This window comes from Notamacropus eugenii, chromosome 5 (genome assembly GCF_028372415.1).
Source record: "Notamacropus eugenii isolate mMacEug1 chromosome 5, mMacEug1.pri_v2, whole genome shotgun sequence".
Lineage (NCBI taxonomy): Eukaryota > Metazoa > Chordata > Mammalia > Diprotodontia > Macropodidae > Notamacropus > Notamacropus eugenii.
This window is the reverse complement of record NC_092876.1, coordinates 268,097,044-268,112,081: the sequence shown is the minus strand read 5'-3', so window position 1 is coordinate 268,112,081 and position 15,038 is coordinate 268,097,044. Positions and strand designations below refer to the sequence as shown.

Here is a 15,038-nt window from a genome sequence, read left to right as displayed (position 1 = left end):
TCTCTCCCTCAGTTCTGACTGCTTTCTGACCAATTTCCTCTCAGCTTTGCTCGAGTTCTGCCTCCTTCTCTTCCACCCTTCCTGCTCTACCCCTTCCTGTTCTACCCATTCAGCAAGCTTCTCTCACCATATGTGGTCACTGGGGCCTATTAATGAATGGGAAAGATCTTCCCATTTAAATTATCAGTACAGTAGGGAGAAGAAGCATTGTTTTACTGTGTAACATAATTGGACTGAAAGTAATTGAATATCTCTTACATGAGAGATACAGATTACAATAGTCCTGGAACATGGTAATTGTATTTCAGGTGTTAACTGTGTGAAGTGGTTTCAACATGAAACCTAATACCAGACTTACTGAAGCATAAATAATAACTTTATCATTTTTTCTGACTTAAAAATTTTAAGGCAATCATTTTACTAAACTCTGTCTGTTTGATTAGCCCCCTTTTTTTTTTATTAACTTCTTCTACACTGAGTTCTCTTCTGTTTTCCTGCTGCAGTTCACTCCCATGGGGGAGGGAGGCTTCTGGTTTTAGCAACCATTTGTTAATGAATAACATCTAGGTCAAGATATCTTAACCTGATATTTCTAATACTAAGCTTTCCTATTGTTCTGATGAGATCAGAATAAAGGACATTACCTTTTCTCCTAATTCACTTTTCTACCCTAGCCATTATTTTTTGATGCTTAGGATTTAGCCTTACTATAAAGCAACAGTTTAGGGGAAATACTAAGATTATATTGTATGATTATCTTTATTCATCACAGAATAAGACTTTTTTCTTTATATTTTTTCAAAATTAATCCTAGAAAAAGATTTTTTCTTTGCACTATTTTCAAGACATGAAATTACATAATTTCTTATCATCCAGGCATTAACCAGAGTAAAACACTAGTGAATGGTTAGGATCCTTCTAGATTTAACACTCACGGATGGTTGAATGTTACATTCTGTTTTGGAGTCTTGTTGGGATAAAAAAAAAAATCATTTAAAAGAAGTTCCATTCTGAGGAAGCTTCCAGGACAGACAAACCCTGATGAGCCTAGTGAACTAGTTTTGAGGACCCTCCGCTGTTCTGGTTGTCTTGGATATATTGATATGGCCCAGGTATTGTGAGATTTCTTTTAAACATAATAGAACCCCTGAAGTCATAGGCAAGTAGGGCAAAAAATTTTTAAATGCCTTACCTTTCTGTTAATTCTTTAGAAATTTTTAGAGATGTTAGATAGCTTAGCCATGCATAATCTCAATAAAGCTAAAAGACTTAATTTTCATGATGATTATTAAACAATGATGTAAAGCATATTTAAAGATATTCTTGGAATCTTCATTTTGTCCCTAGGGGTAGATAAAATTACTTGCCTAATTGCCCTAAGTAGTGAATTTCAGTTCACAAAAATTGGACCATTAAGTCTAAGCAAAGTTTTTTAAAGGCATATTAAATCTAACGTGGCATCCAAAAGTTGCAGTTTTGGTAAATAAAACAATAATTTTGGTTTTAATATAGGATACATATTTTTTAAATTTTATTTAATATATTATAATAATACAATACTATTTGCTTTAGGTTCCAGTTTAATGCCAGCAGCTGGAACAATGTATCTGACTACTTCAACTGGCTATCCTTATACCTACCATAATGGTGTTGCATATTTTCATACTCCTGAGGTAGCTTCTGTCCCACCACCTTGGCCTGTAAGTAACTTGAGTTCAGGAAAGTGTGTTTTCAATACATTTTCAAATGTTTATTGAAAATAGAGCAACTTTAGTTCGTCTTTATATGAAAGTCTTTCCCTAGCTCAAAACCTAGCAGTAGCTACCTAGTGCCTATATAAGTAAGGGATGAAGTGGGCAGGGGACTTCTTAGCTCAACACAAGTCTGCCATTCCAGTGTTATTTCATACAATTTCCTCTAAGTACTCAATACTACACTATTCACTGTTCTCTTATCTACTTCTGTGTTCACACTATTCCCCAAGCCTGAAACAACCCAAACTCCATTTCTTTCAAACACATGAACACATTATCTGCCTCTGTTGAAAATGATTTCCTAACTCTAAGACCCAGTTCCGGTGCTACCTGATCTATAAAGTTGTCACTGATTGCATCCCCTGGGGTAGAAGTGATCTTTCCCTCCCTGGATCTCTAATTTCATGCTATTTGACCTCTCATGCCTCTCATTTTATAGTCTAACTTGTATCAAAGTTATCTATGTATGTGTCATCCCTCAGTTAGATCACAGGATCATGGAGGGCAAGGATGGTATCTTTTATCATCTTTGTATCCCTAAGTCCCTAGTATAGTGCTATCTAGTATGTGTCATCCAGTTTAACAGACACTTAACCTTGTATTAAGGAGAAAGACTTACGACAGAAGATCAAGAGTAGCATCATACCCTATAGATTTGATTCTGGTTATTACCAAATTTTCATAATTTATGGTAACAATCTAGACTCTTAGTTAGATGTAGTACCTACTTTAATGTGTCACACGCTCTTCTTTTGATGTAGTATAATATTAGGCACTTTTCAAAATACACTTTTGAACAGAACTTCTAGAAAAGAGATGGGGAACTGCTCTTTTATAAAGAGCCACACCTCCATATAAAGGATTATGGCCCACACTCATTTTTCTTTTAATTTAGTAAGTTTGTAGGTTTGAGATGTTTTGGAGGGTTTTTTGTTTGTTTTAAATGGTATAATGAAAAAGTTAAATCTGTCTAGTTTTAAATTAAGAGCTAAAAATCAAAAACTGTTCAACAAATGTTTAAGAATGTATTTTATATTATGGTGAGTTAAAATCCCAGGGACTTATAAAGGGAACATGGGCAGGAAGAATTAGGAAGGGATGGAAATATGACTGACAAAAGCCAGTGAACTTGTATTTTCCTGGTTTTTTGTAAATCTACTCCAAAGGACCTTAACAGGGAAAGAGGAGGAAGAAAATTGCCTTTGTATATCTACCAAGCTAAATATCATAAAGAATAATTATATTGTAAGAAGGCTACTTATTGAAATACCCAAAAGTTCATTGGAAATAAAATTTAAGAAAGGATCCATGAGGAAAAACACATGGCCATTTCAAGTGTCTGTATGCAAAAAGTTCAGGCAACAAGCAGGGAATTCACTCACTGGAAGAAGGTTATTTGGCCAGATGAGACTCTGGGTAGCTATTGAGTCCCCCAGCTTTGAAAACCCAGATGTTGGTGCTTACTTCTCTGGTAGCAATGGTCAGACAGTTGGACCTCTCTTGATCTATGATACATGTATTGCACTCTGAAGCCCATAGATTGGACAACAATAGGTCCCTGCCCAAGCTCTACTTAATGGCCTCCTGGCTTAGAGTGATTATCAGTAGTAACTGTTGCTCTTTCCCTTCCAGCTTGATTTAGTTATCTTTTTCTTTGACTCATTAAAGGGCCATTCCCTGACTACTTCTTAAAGAGGCCTATTCACTGAATGTGTTACCTCCCTCTAAGTGAGTACTGAAAAGTTCTTAGCCTAAAAAGGCCAAGGTCTCCCATTGTATCCTGGGCTGTCTCCAGTCATCCTGATGAATATCTGGTCACTGGATCCAGATGGCTTAGGAGAAGAAAGTGAGGCTAGTGACCTTGCACAGCCCTCCCTCACTCAAAACAAAGTGAAGTGCAAGTCATTTCATCATTTTTCTGATGTCATGGTCTTCTTTGAAAATGAAGGACAAACACAACAACAAGATGAGATAAAGCTAGAAGGACTAGGTAAGTCTTAACAGTCTAGAACAGGAATTGATAATCTGCAGTGAAGAGTCAAAGTTAGCCAAGTGGGCCTGCCCGCAAGCTAAAAATAGTGTTTAGTAGTATTTACAATTTTTAAATAAATGAAACTTTATTTTAAAATGTAAAAAACATTCTTAACTCAGTTGTATGTGGGCATTTGACCCTTGGGCCCTGTTTACTAACTCCTGGGTTAAAAAACATTGGAACAAATCCAGTAAGATGAAATATGTATAATAAGGACAAATGTATACAGTCTTACATTTCTGTTCAAGAAATCTACTTGCCATAATTCACACTAGCCAGAACTTAGCTGTAGAAAGTAAAAGAGGCCTATTTAGATAGCATTTTATCTTTATAAAAAAATACAGATTTTGAGGGGAGTAGGGGAACGGAGGGTAATGGACTCCAAGCTAAATAGAAGTTGACATAGCCATCCAACTCTTGATAACCTTCAGGAATTAGGAGACAATAGTTCCACTGTTCTCTGACTTAATTAAACTACATCTTGAGTGTTGTGTTCAATTTTAGACACCACATTTTAAGAAGGACATAGTTAAACCCAAGACCATGCAGAATAGAGCAACCTAAATGGAAAGAAGCCTCAGATCCATTCCATATGAGAATCAGTTGAAGAAACTGGGGTTGTTTACCTTGGAGAAAGAAAACTCAAGGGGATTCTGAAAACTCTTTTCAAATTTTGGGAAAGCTGCAGTATAAAAGGAGGAGACTTGTTCTGGTTGGGCCCAGATGGCAGAACTGGGATCAGTGGTTAGAAGGTGCAGAGAGGCAAATTTAGGATTAACGTCAGGGAAAATAAATACTAAGTTAAAACTTTGCCCAGAAAGGAATGGTTTTCCTTGGAAGGTTGCTAGTTCCCCCTCATTAGAATTCTTCAAGCAAAGGCTGGATGACTGTTGGTCAAGTATGTTGTAGTAGGGATTCATTTTTCAAGAATGAGTTGGACTCCATGGCTTCCTGGAGTCTTTTTGAAGGTTGAAATTCTGTGACTGTGGTAAGGCAAAATTTGACTAAAATTAGGTGGATGTATTTATAATTTTCTATTTTGGGATGATTTTGCCTGAGATATTTTTTCTTAAATTTTACTTTTTCTTTTCTTATAGTCACGATCTATATCTAGTTCCCCTGTCATGGTAGCTCAACCTGTTTATCAACAACCTGCATATCATTATCAGGTAAAAATTAATAAAAGATTGTGTTACTGCTAAAATATTATTTTGTACTTTGATTCCTTTTTTTAGTTTTTTTTAACACCTTGTGAATCATTCTGAGAAAAAAAGGGCTTAAACTTCCTCAGAAGGTAGCAGAATAGCACCATATTTTTGTTCACTTTATCACTCAGATCTTATACTAGATTCTTCCTTTTTGAGAGAATGTGGTGGTATTAGTCAGGAAGCAGAAAATTAATTCTTCCCCTGTTATTAGTTTAAAATGTAAAACTTAAACTAAGAAGTCCTATTTTAGTGATTCCAAGAGCTAATAATGATCTACATATTAATCACCTGGATTTGAGTACCCATTTTAACATTTGTTGTCTGGATAAGCAGGGTTAAGTCATTTACTCTCCCTGAACATCAGCTTCCTTGCCTGTGAAAGAGGAATAATAATATCTACCTCAAAAGGTGGTTCTAAGAAAAACATAAGCACTTTAAAATTTACCATGTGAGTTGCTGTTATTATTATTATTACAGAGTATAGTCTAAAAAGTTGCCTATAAATTGAATTTCTTAACAAGACATTTTTCTTTTGCCTTTAATTTCAAAAATGGAGATGTATTCCTTTGGGAAAAAAATTTTGGCCTCCAAAAACAACTCAACATTTCAGAATGCTGGAAGTCTTTTTAAATCACATATTTAAAGAAAAAAATATACAATTTTATGACTGTATTTAATAAGTCCTTCATATTATCACTGTTCAGAATTCTCCTTTGCTACTTCAAAGAGTCAGCTTGAAACTACTCTTCAGTGGCCTGGCTGAAGGGCATAGAGCAGAAGATGACTACTGGGTTTGATCAGCATTTCCTAGGTGATAATCAGAGTAGTGCCTCATTTATCTTTCAGAACTTACATATGGCATGGTTTTTGTCTTTTAACCATTTGTTACAGAAAATCTTTCTAAAACATATCATCTGCCACTTTGCCTTCTAAACCACAGTAGGCTGAACGTAGTTTAATCTGCTTTCATTATAATCCAGAGGTTGATATTTTGAATAATATTTATTGTATCATAATATAAAGTTGTTATCATCACCAAATGGTGACAGTAGATATAGAGTGCTGGACTTGGTGTCAGGAAGATAAGTTCAAATCTGCCTCCAACACTTACTAGCTATGTGACCCTGGGCACAAAGGAGCTTAACTTCTATTTCCCTCAGATTCTTCATCTATAAATGATACATATGAATATGAATAATTATAGCACCAACCTCACAGGTTTGCCGTAAAGCTCAAATGAGATAATATTTATAAAGCACCTAGCATAATATCTGGAACATAAAACATGATGTTTAATTATTATTATTAGTTGTTATTGTTATCAGTATCAGAAGTTATTAGGATGCCTGTTGTTTGCTCCTCATTGCTGTACTTTTCTAGTTTCTTTTTTTCTGATTGTTTTATTTTTTTAATTAATTTATTTGTTTTCAGTTTTCAACAGTCACTTCCATAAGTTTTAAATTTTCTCCCTCTCCCTTCCCAAGATGGCATACAGTCTTATATGGGTTCTATACATACATTCTTATTAAACACATGTTCATATTGCATAGAAGAATGAAAACAAATGGAAGAAACCATGAGAAAAAACAAAACATAACACGAGAGAAAATAGTCTGCTTCATTTTGTGTTCTGATTCCATAGTTCTTTCTCTGAATGTGGATGGCATTTTGCCTCAAGTCCTTCGGGAATGTTTTAGGTCCTTGCATTGCTGTGAAGGGCTAAGTCTATTAGAAACAGCCCTTGCATACTGTGGCTGTTACTGTGTACAATGTTCTCCTGGTTCTGCTCACTTCACTCAGCATCAGTTCATATAAGTCCAGGTTTTTCCGAAGTCCGCTTGTTCATCATTTCTTATAGCACAATAGTATTCCATTACACTCATATACCACAGCCTGTTCAGCCATTCCCCAGTTGATGGGCATTCCCTCAATTTCTAGTTCTTGGCCACCACAAAAAGAGCTATTGTAATTATTTTTGTATATGTGGGACCTTCTCCCATTTTTATGATCTCTTTAGAATAAAACCCTAGAAGTGATATTGCTGAGTCTACTTTTCTAGTTCTTGTAGATTAGTCTGCTTCCTTGACTTATCCATCTTTCTTTTTTTCTGGTTCCTTTTCCTCTTCCCACTCCCACCCAAGGGTCTGTCCCTAGCCCTCCTCTCTTATCACTTTAAATTCTCCCTTGCAAGTTTTATCCCATAGAATAGAGGTCAAGGAGAATAAAGACTGAGAAAAGGTAATTAGATTTAGTTATTAATAGGTCATTGACTTTTGAGAGAGTAGTTTCAGTAGGTTTGCAAAGATGGGAGCCAGATTATAGATGGGTAGGAAGAAAGTAGAAGCTCTGCTCCGCATATAAGTGAATTTTCCTTGCTTGAAATAATTACCCAAGATTTGAGTACAAGAGCTTGGAAGAAGGTGAATTGCTCAGGGACTATGTAAGGTTCTTTTAAGATAGTAGATATCTGAGTATGTTTAAGCATAGAAGAGAATAAGAGGATAGAGCTCTTGGAGGGGATAGAAGTTAAAGAGTTGAGAGAGTGATATAATAATTGATGATTCCAGGTTCTGCAGAAGGTATAATGGGATGAAATCAACCACTCCTGACTGATCCAAACTTCTACAAGTTACTTTTCAGTAATGTTTCTTTTCTCTAATAGTATCTCCAAAGTTATTTCAAGCTACCTTGCTAAATGATCTGAGGAACTGCTGTTTTTCTAAAATAGAAATTTAATAATTGTTATTTCTCCCAGCCCCATTGCATTCATAAATGCCCTTCTTAAATTAATCTTCATTTCAGAGCCATACTAACTGTACCAGGATATAACAGGATGACAGTGAGAGAACATCCATAAAACCTAATGTTGACCTATCACCTGTACTTCCTTGTTTTCAACTTCTCTAAATCCCCAAGGGAATGCCAGGTGACTCTCTATATATTTATTCTAATATGGGGGTGGGGAACCCCAAATTAGGATGTAGGTTTGTTCTGTGAAGTTTGGATTTAGTCAAAGGGCCTCACTTGAGGACTTTAAAGGCTACACATGTGGCTTCAAGGCTGCAGGTTCCCTACCCATGTTCTAATAGATACCACTACTTGTATAGCAGGTTACTTATTTTATTTTATTAAAAAAATAATATTATTAACATTTTATTAAAAAAATAATATGGCACTTATGTCCTTTAAAGGTTCAAAACTCTTCAATATGTTTTAGCCAGTTTTTATTATTTTATTGGTTTCTTGTTTTCATACTTTTTCCAGCCTTTTGGAGGTTTTTGTGTTTGATGGTCTTTCAGCATTATATAGCTTTATTTATGTTCCCAGTGACTTCCCTCCCCAGCCCAGCTTCCAGCTGTCTCTTCCCATTGGCACCTTATCCTATCTGACTTTAATTTTGCTTTACTTTATTTCCTTTTATAATTTTTCCATACTTTCAATTTTCCCTTGACTTAAACCCATAATATATTAAGAGTAAACAAATTGTCTAAACAATTCCCTCAAAAATGTGAAACAGAAGTGTAGGCACAGAAACTAAATAGTAAATGTGGGAATAGTAGGAGTAGTAATGTAAAGTGGTAGAGTACTGCCAGTACTGCTAATCTCTAATGCTACTACTTCTACTACTACTAAGAATGTACATTAACCATAATTCTGTCATCTACCAAACCAAGTCCCACTAAGCCACAAAAATTAAAATAATAGTATGTTTAGCCATGTTACACCTGAGGACCATTGTCTTCACATACACAAAAAAAGAAGATACTTGGGCCTCCTGACTAATAGATGTTATGTTATACCAGTCTTTTCCTCTGTTCTTTTGTTCTTCCATTTATTTCCTTCCCCCAATTCTTTTCTTGCCTACTTTATTCCTAGATACTATTTTTCTACCTTTACCAAGTACTTTAATTTTTAAACAACAGAGCTCTTAATGGTAGTACTTTATTTTGCTGTCATATAGAAGTTTACTGTCTGTGCCTTTATATTCAGGAGCAACTATTTCATTTTTTTATTTATTAGATTCATAAGGGGAAGGAAATTAGCATTTATATAGCACTATGTGCTAGTCACTGTCCTAATATCTTTTTACAAATATTATCTCATTTGATCCTCACAATAACCCTTTGAGGTAGGTAGTTATTCCCATTTTATGGTAGAGGAAACTAAAGCAAAGAGGTTGTGACTTTCCCAGAGTCATACAGCCAGCCAGGAAGTGTCTGAGGCTGCATTGGAACTTCAGTCTTCCTAACTGGAGGTTCATTGTTCTATCTGCTGAGCCACCAGCTGCCTCTTAAGCATATTATATGTATGTATGTGTGGATGTATATTCCTGATTAGGACAGATGTTCTCACCACTATAAAGTCATGAAATTGGTGGTAGTTTTTACCAAAAAGTGGCACTGATGTTAATGCTCTTTGATTACGAAGAACAACAGCTACAAAGGACATGGCTAATATTTTACATATTAATCTTCTTTAAAAGTCACATATCATCATTACTAATAAATTTTGACTAAATTTCTGGCTTGAAATTGTAATTTTCAGACAAACTCCTTAAATATATTTTTAACCTTGTTTTTAATCTTTTTATTTCTTTTTTTATCTTAGGCACCTGCACAATGTCTTCCAGGACAATGGCAGTGGGGAGTCCCCCAGGTAATAGCAATAACCTTAAATACTTGGTTATGAATTCTTTTTAAACTAGTTACTGCTGAAGAAAGGTTAGGTATTCAGCACTTTTTTAAAGTTAGATTTTGTTTCTATTTTATTTATTTTTAAGAAATTAGTTGCTTCCTTTGGGTAGCTTGTATATACAAAATACAATTAAATTGCCTGTCCCCACTTGCTTGGGGAAGCTAGCCATCTATCTGAACACTTAATGCACAGTATAGACCAAGAGGGGCTCTTAGTACGTAGGTTTATCTGAACGCAAATAAAAAGATTGATAGACCAAGCACAAAGAAGTTCAGTGTTTTCCCCAGGATTCACCAGGGATTATTTAGTGACATACTCACAATTAGAATTTTTATTACTTGAATTTTATTACCTTCTAGCCTTTTAATTCTGTAATCTTCTTTATTACCTCAGAAGAGCAACTTGTTAACGAGTTTCAGTTTTCTGTGATGCTCCTCATATGTGAAATAAAGACTGCTCTTAGCTGTTTTGCTAGTCATCCCTACCTTCCTGCAAAGCATAACTTTGTACAAGGACTTCCTGATCCACCCAGTTACTCTCATTCTCTCTCTTGAAATTTTTTTTTATTTGACTTGTGTTTGTATAATTTCCCATCTTTATTATATCCTCAGGAGATTATAAGCTCCTTGAAAGCAGCAACTTTAATTTTTTTAACATGGTGTCCCTAGAGCATTACAAATAATAAGTGCTCAACTAGTGTTTGTTGAATTAAATTTCATTGAAATAATTTAATTGGTTTTATTTTCTTTAGTCTCCAGCTTCTTCAGCCTCATTCTTATATCTACAGCCTTCTGAGGTTATTTATCAACCAGTAGAAATTGCACAAGATGGTGGGTGTGTTCCCCCTCCTCTCTCTCTAATGGAAGCTTCAGTTCCAGAGGTATGTATTGTGATTGCAAAAGTTATTTGCAAGTGTGTATATGTTTACATATGTATGTGTGTGTATATATGCATACACACACACTCATACATATGTGTCTGTTCTTAAAAATGAAATAAAAGCTATCGCTAATATGTTGCATCTTGTGTTTTCCAATTTTCTTTTCTGTCCATTTCTTTTGCTCCAGCTAAGGGAAGTTTTTTCTTTCTACTTTCTCTCAGTTTTTGTTTTCTTACCTACAGATATCCTAAACTCTGTATCTGTCAGGTTATTTTTATTCTGTTCTTCCACCTACATTTTTAACATCAATTAAAATCTTACCCTCTCCATAAACCTTTTTCTGAATCTACCCAGCTCCCCCTATAGAGTAACATAGCAAAAGTGAGAAATTGTCTCCCTTTTCAATTTGGATTTTCCTCACTGTATTCTACCACACTCCCTTTTGCTTTCTATTTCAGAAATAAGTAAAAATAACTTTTAAAACTAACAACATAACACAAGCATGTTAAATGTATTTTTAAATAAAAATTGTGAAAACCTACCTTATAGTATTAATATTCTGTAATATCTTTTTTGAAACAGAGAGTAGAAACTTAATACACTTGAAATGCAAAGTATTTATTATACCATTTGTCCTATGAATAATAATTCCTTTTACTATTGGTATATATTTCTATAAAAGGATAGAGGTAGGAATTGGACCTGTGATTTCATTGACAAGGGAGAACTCATGAATAAAAACAAGACACTTCCTCTGCCTATGCCTGATAGCATCTTCTCTACACTTATACTCTTAGAGAGTTGCCTACAGCAGTGAGAGGTTAAGTGACCTACTCAGAGTCACACAACCAATCTGTGTCAGAGGCACTTGAACCCAGGTCTTCAATGTAACACTGCTTCTCATCTTTCTACATACTAAAAATAAATAACTTTATAATCACATTATTAATAATTTTTTTAATTTCAGAGGCCTTCTATTATATACATTCTAAGAATATATCAAGATGTTTATTTTCTTAGTAAAGTTCTCTGAATTGTGCTGATCTGTGTTATTATTATACAAAGAAATGTTTGGATACTTTTATTCATAATACTATCTCAAGAAAGTGATTTACTTTGGTGGGAGAATAGTTAAATAAATAAAGTAATACAGTTTGTATTTGTTAAAATTTTTGCTCATATAGTTGAAAATAAAAACTACTACTATGGGATTCACTTTTAACTATTGAGTCTTAAAGTGAAGTTATATAAATATTGCGGAGTCTTTTTCTGCCTCTTTTAATTGATCCCTTTAACTAAAACTTATACTTTTTCTTGTACTAGCCTTATTCTGATCATGGAGTTCAAGCAACATATCATCAGGTTTATACCCAAAGTGCAATTGCCATGCCTGCACCAGTAATGCAGCCTGAACCAATTAAAGTAAGCTGTTTATTTTAGATTATTTTTCCCCTCATATCAGACTTTTTAAATCTTTCAGTATTTTAATCTGAAAATAAAGATCTTCTCCAGGTATCCCTCTCATACAATGAATAAACATAAAGAATCACTACAGTTCTCTCAAAATTATGTTACAGGTATAAATTTAGCCTTACTTATTAAAGATTTTAGGATTGCTGATATGTAATTAGGTTCTGGTTATAGAAAATTCTAGGCAATATACAAGTGGGATATACCAGAAGTAAAATGTAAGTTTTTTATTATCTTCTTCAAGTTAAATTAAATTAGCACAGATACTTAGAAACTTAATAATGACTCTTTTCTTGGTGAACATAGAAGGGGCTAGGTTTTGAGAAGCTGTTGGGTCCAAAAGACTGCTATTTAAGAAGCCCATGGGGTTGTAGGAGCAGGAGATTTAGTTAATGATTAACAAGTGAAAGAGGGTCAAGAAGCCCCAGAGAGTAGAGAGGCATAATCAAGGAGACATTTGAGTTTCAGAGATCCATCTATCTCTACTATAATTCAAAGGTCAAAGCTAGAACTCTACACAATAGCTGATCCAGAGAACTAGGCATTAAAATGTGGTCTGATATTTAAGCAGCATGTCCAAAGCTAAGTGAACAGACACACTGAGGTAGGTTAAGAAGAAGATTTAGTTTTGCATCTCAAAAAAATACATACTATCACAAAGCATTAGCCCAAGGCAACAGTTTGATGATGTTGTGCTTGCTACACTGCTGGTCCTATTCCAACTAAAGACCAAGTTCTGAGAGTACCTGTTCTCTCTTGATATATTTTTTTACTCAAACTTACTGTGCCAGCTTAGAGAATTAGAATTTACTTCACCTAGAAGTTAGAGTTGTTGACAATGCTTTTGGTGGTGGTACAGAATCTGAAGTTCAGAGGGCTCTGCTGAAGGAAACATCCTATCTGCTCTGTTGATCCATTCCATGTAGTGTTGGATACAAAGCAACACCACTGTTAGAAACGTCTCCATTTTTCCACCACTTCCCACCTACCATAGTGCAGCCATAGGAAATAAGATCACGGCCCTAATTTAGTTGAAATATGGAAAGAGTACCTTACTTTCAAATAGCTTAAGGCTACTTTCCAATTCTTCTTTCTCCAGAAGTAAGAAATATATGCTGCAGGATGTCAGCTGTGATCCTAAAGCAGCTTAGCAACATAATGGTTATCTGCATTGAAGATAATCATCCTATGAATGTTCTAAAGGTGACTTGTATATTTAGTTAAAAGGTAAATTTTATTCCACTGCCAAGATGGCAGAATGAAAAAGGAACCCTCTGAATTCCTCCCAAAATTCCCCTTTAGACAGCTAGAAACTACCTGAGAATTGACCTATGAGCAGGGAAGCAGCTTACTATGACTAGCATGGCAGGAAAGATTTGTCTCACTGGGATGGGAAGGGAGCAAGGTCAAAGAGCAGTAGTCAGCCTCACAGCAGGGGTTCTACAGCAAGGCTCCAAGCTTGGGGCATTCCACCAGTGAGGTTCTGCCCTCCTGCAGTCTTGTACAGCACAAGGCCCCACCCCAATGACCACACCCCCAACACAAGCCACCAGGAAGTCCTTGACCCCATTGCTGACCAACATTGAAATCTGCCCCTGGGGCCTGCCAACAGAGAGGTCCCATTTTCATAGCAACCCTACAGCAAGGTCCCACACCTGGAGCAGACCAACAACAAGATCCTTCCTCCAAGGCCAGCCACCAGAAAGACTTTGTTATGGTAGCACTCCAGCAGAAAGGCTTCACTCCTGCGGCAGACCAGTAGATAAACCCCTACACCCATGGGAGGCCAACAGGGAAACCCCACATATACCGCCCCCATTAGAAGCCAAAAGGGCAGCCTGCCCTCCAGTGAAAGTAGATTGCTAGTTCCTAAAGTCCAGTGAAAACCAGTAGTAAAACCCTGAGACCCAGGATGAAAAGCTTGGGACAATTCAGAACCAGAGCCCAACTCCACATAAAAACACTTAAATTGGAAAAAATGAGGGAAAAAACAAAAAAAAAAGAATTTGACTACAAAAAGTTACTATGATAACAGGGAGGGTCAAGATATAAACTTAGAAGAGGACAATAGTGTCAAAATGATTATATCTGAAACCTGAAAGAAAAATATAACTTGGTCTCAGGCCCAAAAAGAATTCCTGGAAGAGCTTTAAAGGGATTTTAAAAGGCAAATTAGAGAAATATAAGAAAAATTGGGAAAAGAAAGGAGAGTAATACAGGAGAATCATGAAAAAAAGAGTCAATAACATGGGAAAAGATATACAAAAATTTACAAAGGAAAATAACTCCCTAAAGAATAGAATTGGCCCAATGGAAAAGGAAGTACAAAAGCTCACTAAAGAATAATTCCTTAAAAATTAGAATTGAGCAAGTGGAAGCTAATGACTCTATGAGACATCAAGATACAATAAAACAAAATCAAAAAAGTAAAAAAAGATAGAAGAAAATGTGAAGTTTCTCACTGGAAAACCAACTGACTTAGAAAGTAGATCCAGGAGAGATAATATAAGAATTATTAACTACTTGGAAGTTATGACCAAAAAAAAAAAGCCTGGACAACATCTTTCAAAAAATTATCAAAGAAAACTGCTTTGATATATTAGATTCACTCCCAAGAACATCATAGCTAAATTCCAGAACTCATAAATCAAGAGAAAGTACTGCAAGCAGCCAAAAAGAAACAGTTAAGATAGTCATGGGGCTACAGTCAGAATTACATAGCATTTGGCAGCTTCCACATTAAAGAACCAAAAGGCTTGGAATATGATACAGTGAAAGGCAAAGGAGTTAGGATGACAACCAAGAATCATCTACCCAGCAAAGTTGAACATAATCTTTCAGGGGTAAAAAATGGACATTTAACAAAATAGAAGATTTTCAAGTATTCCTGATTAAAAACCATAGCTGAATAAAAAAAAATGACCTCCAAAGAGGAAATAACATACATACTCAGTTGGATATAGAAATCTATCTTACCCTTATGGAAAGTAAAAATGGAT

The 15,038-nt window shown here is 35.3% G+C and overlaps 1 protein-coding gene across 11 annotated transcripts in view; it reads left to right on the top strand.

Moving 5' to 3' along the window:
- Positions 1-15,038, top strand: part of BOLL (boule homolog, RNA binding protein) — a 75,205-nt gene that overhangs the window by 22,847 nt on the left and 37,320 nt on the right. For 9 of the 11 annotated variants that reach the window (XR_011967749.1, XR_011967753.1, XR_011967750.1 and 6 more), the window contains 5 exons: positions 1,573-1,700; positions 4,884-4,955; positions 9,603-9,650; positions 10,441-10,569; positions 11,893-11,991. Coding sequence is in view for 7 of the 11 variants with exons in the window: in XM_072612803.1 (XP_072468904.1) it covers positions 1,573-1,700; positions 4,884-4,955; positions 9,603-9,650; positions 10,441-10,569; positions 11,893-11,991 (476 nt within the window). In the remaining 4 variants the exon portion in view is untranslated. The remainder of the gene's footprint in view (positions 1-1,572; positions 1,701-4,883; positions 4,956-9,602; positions 9,651-10,440; positions 10,570-11,892; positions 11,992-15,038) is intronic. The other 2 variants (XM_072612805.1, XM_072612806.1) reach the window with 1 other exon arrangement.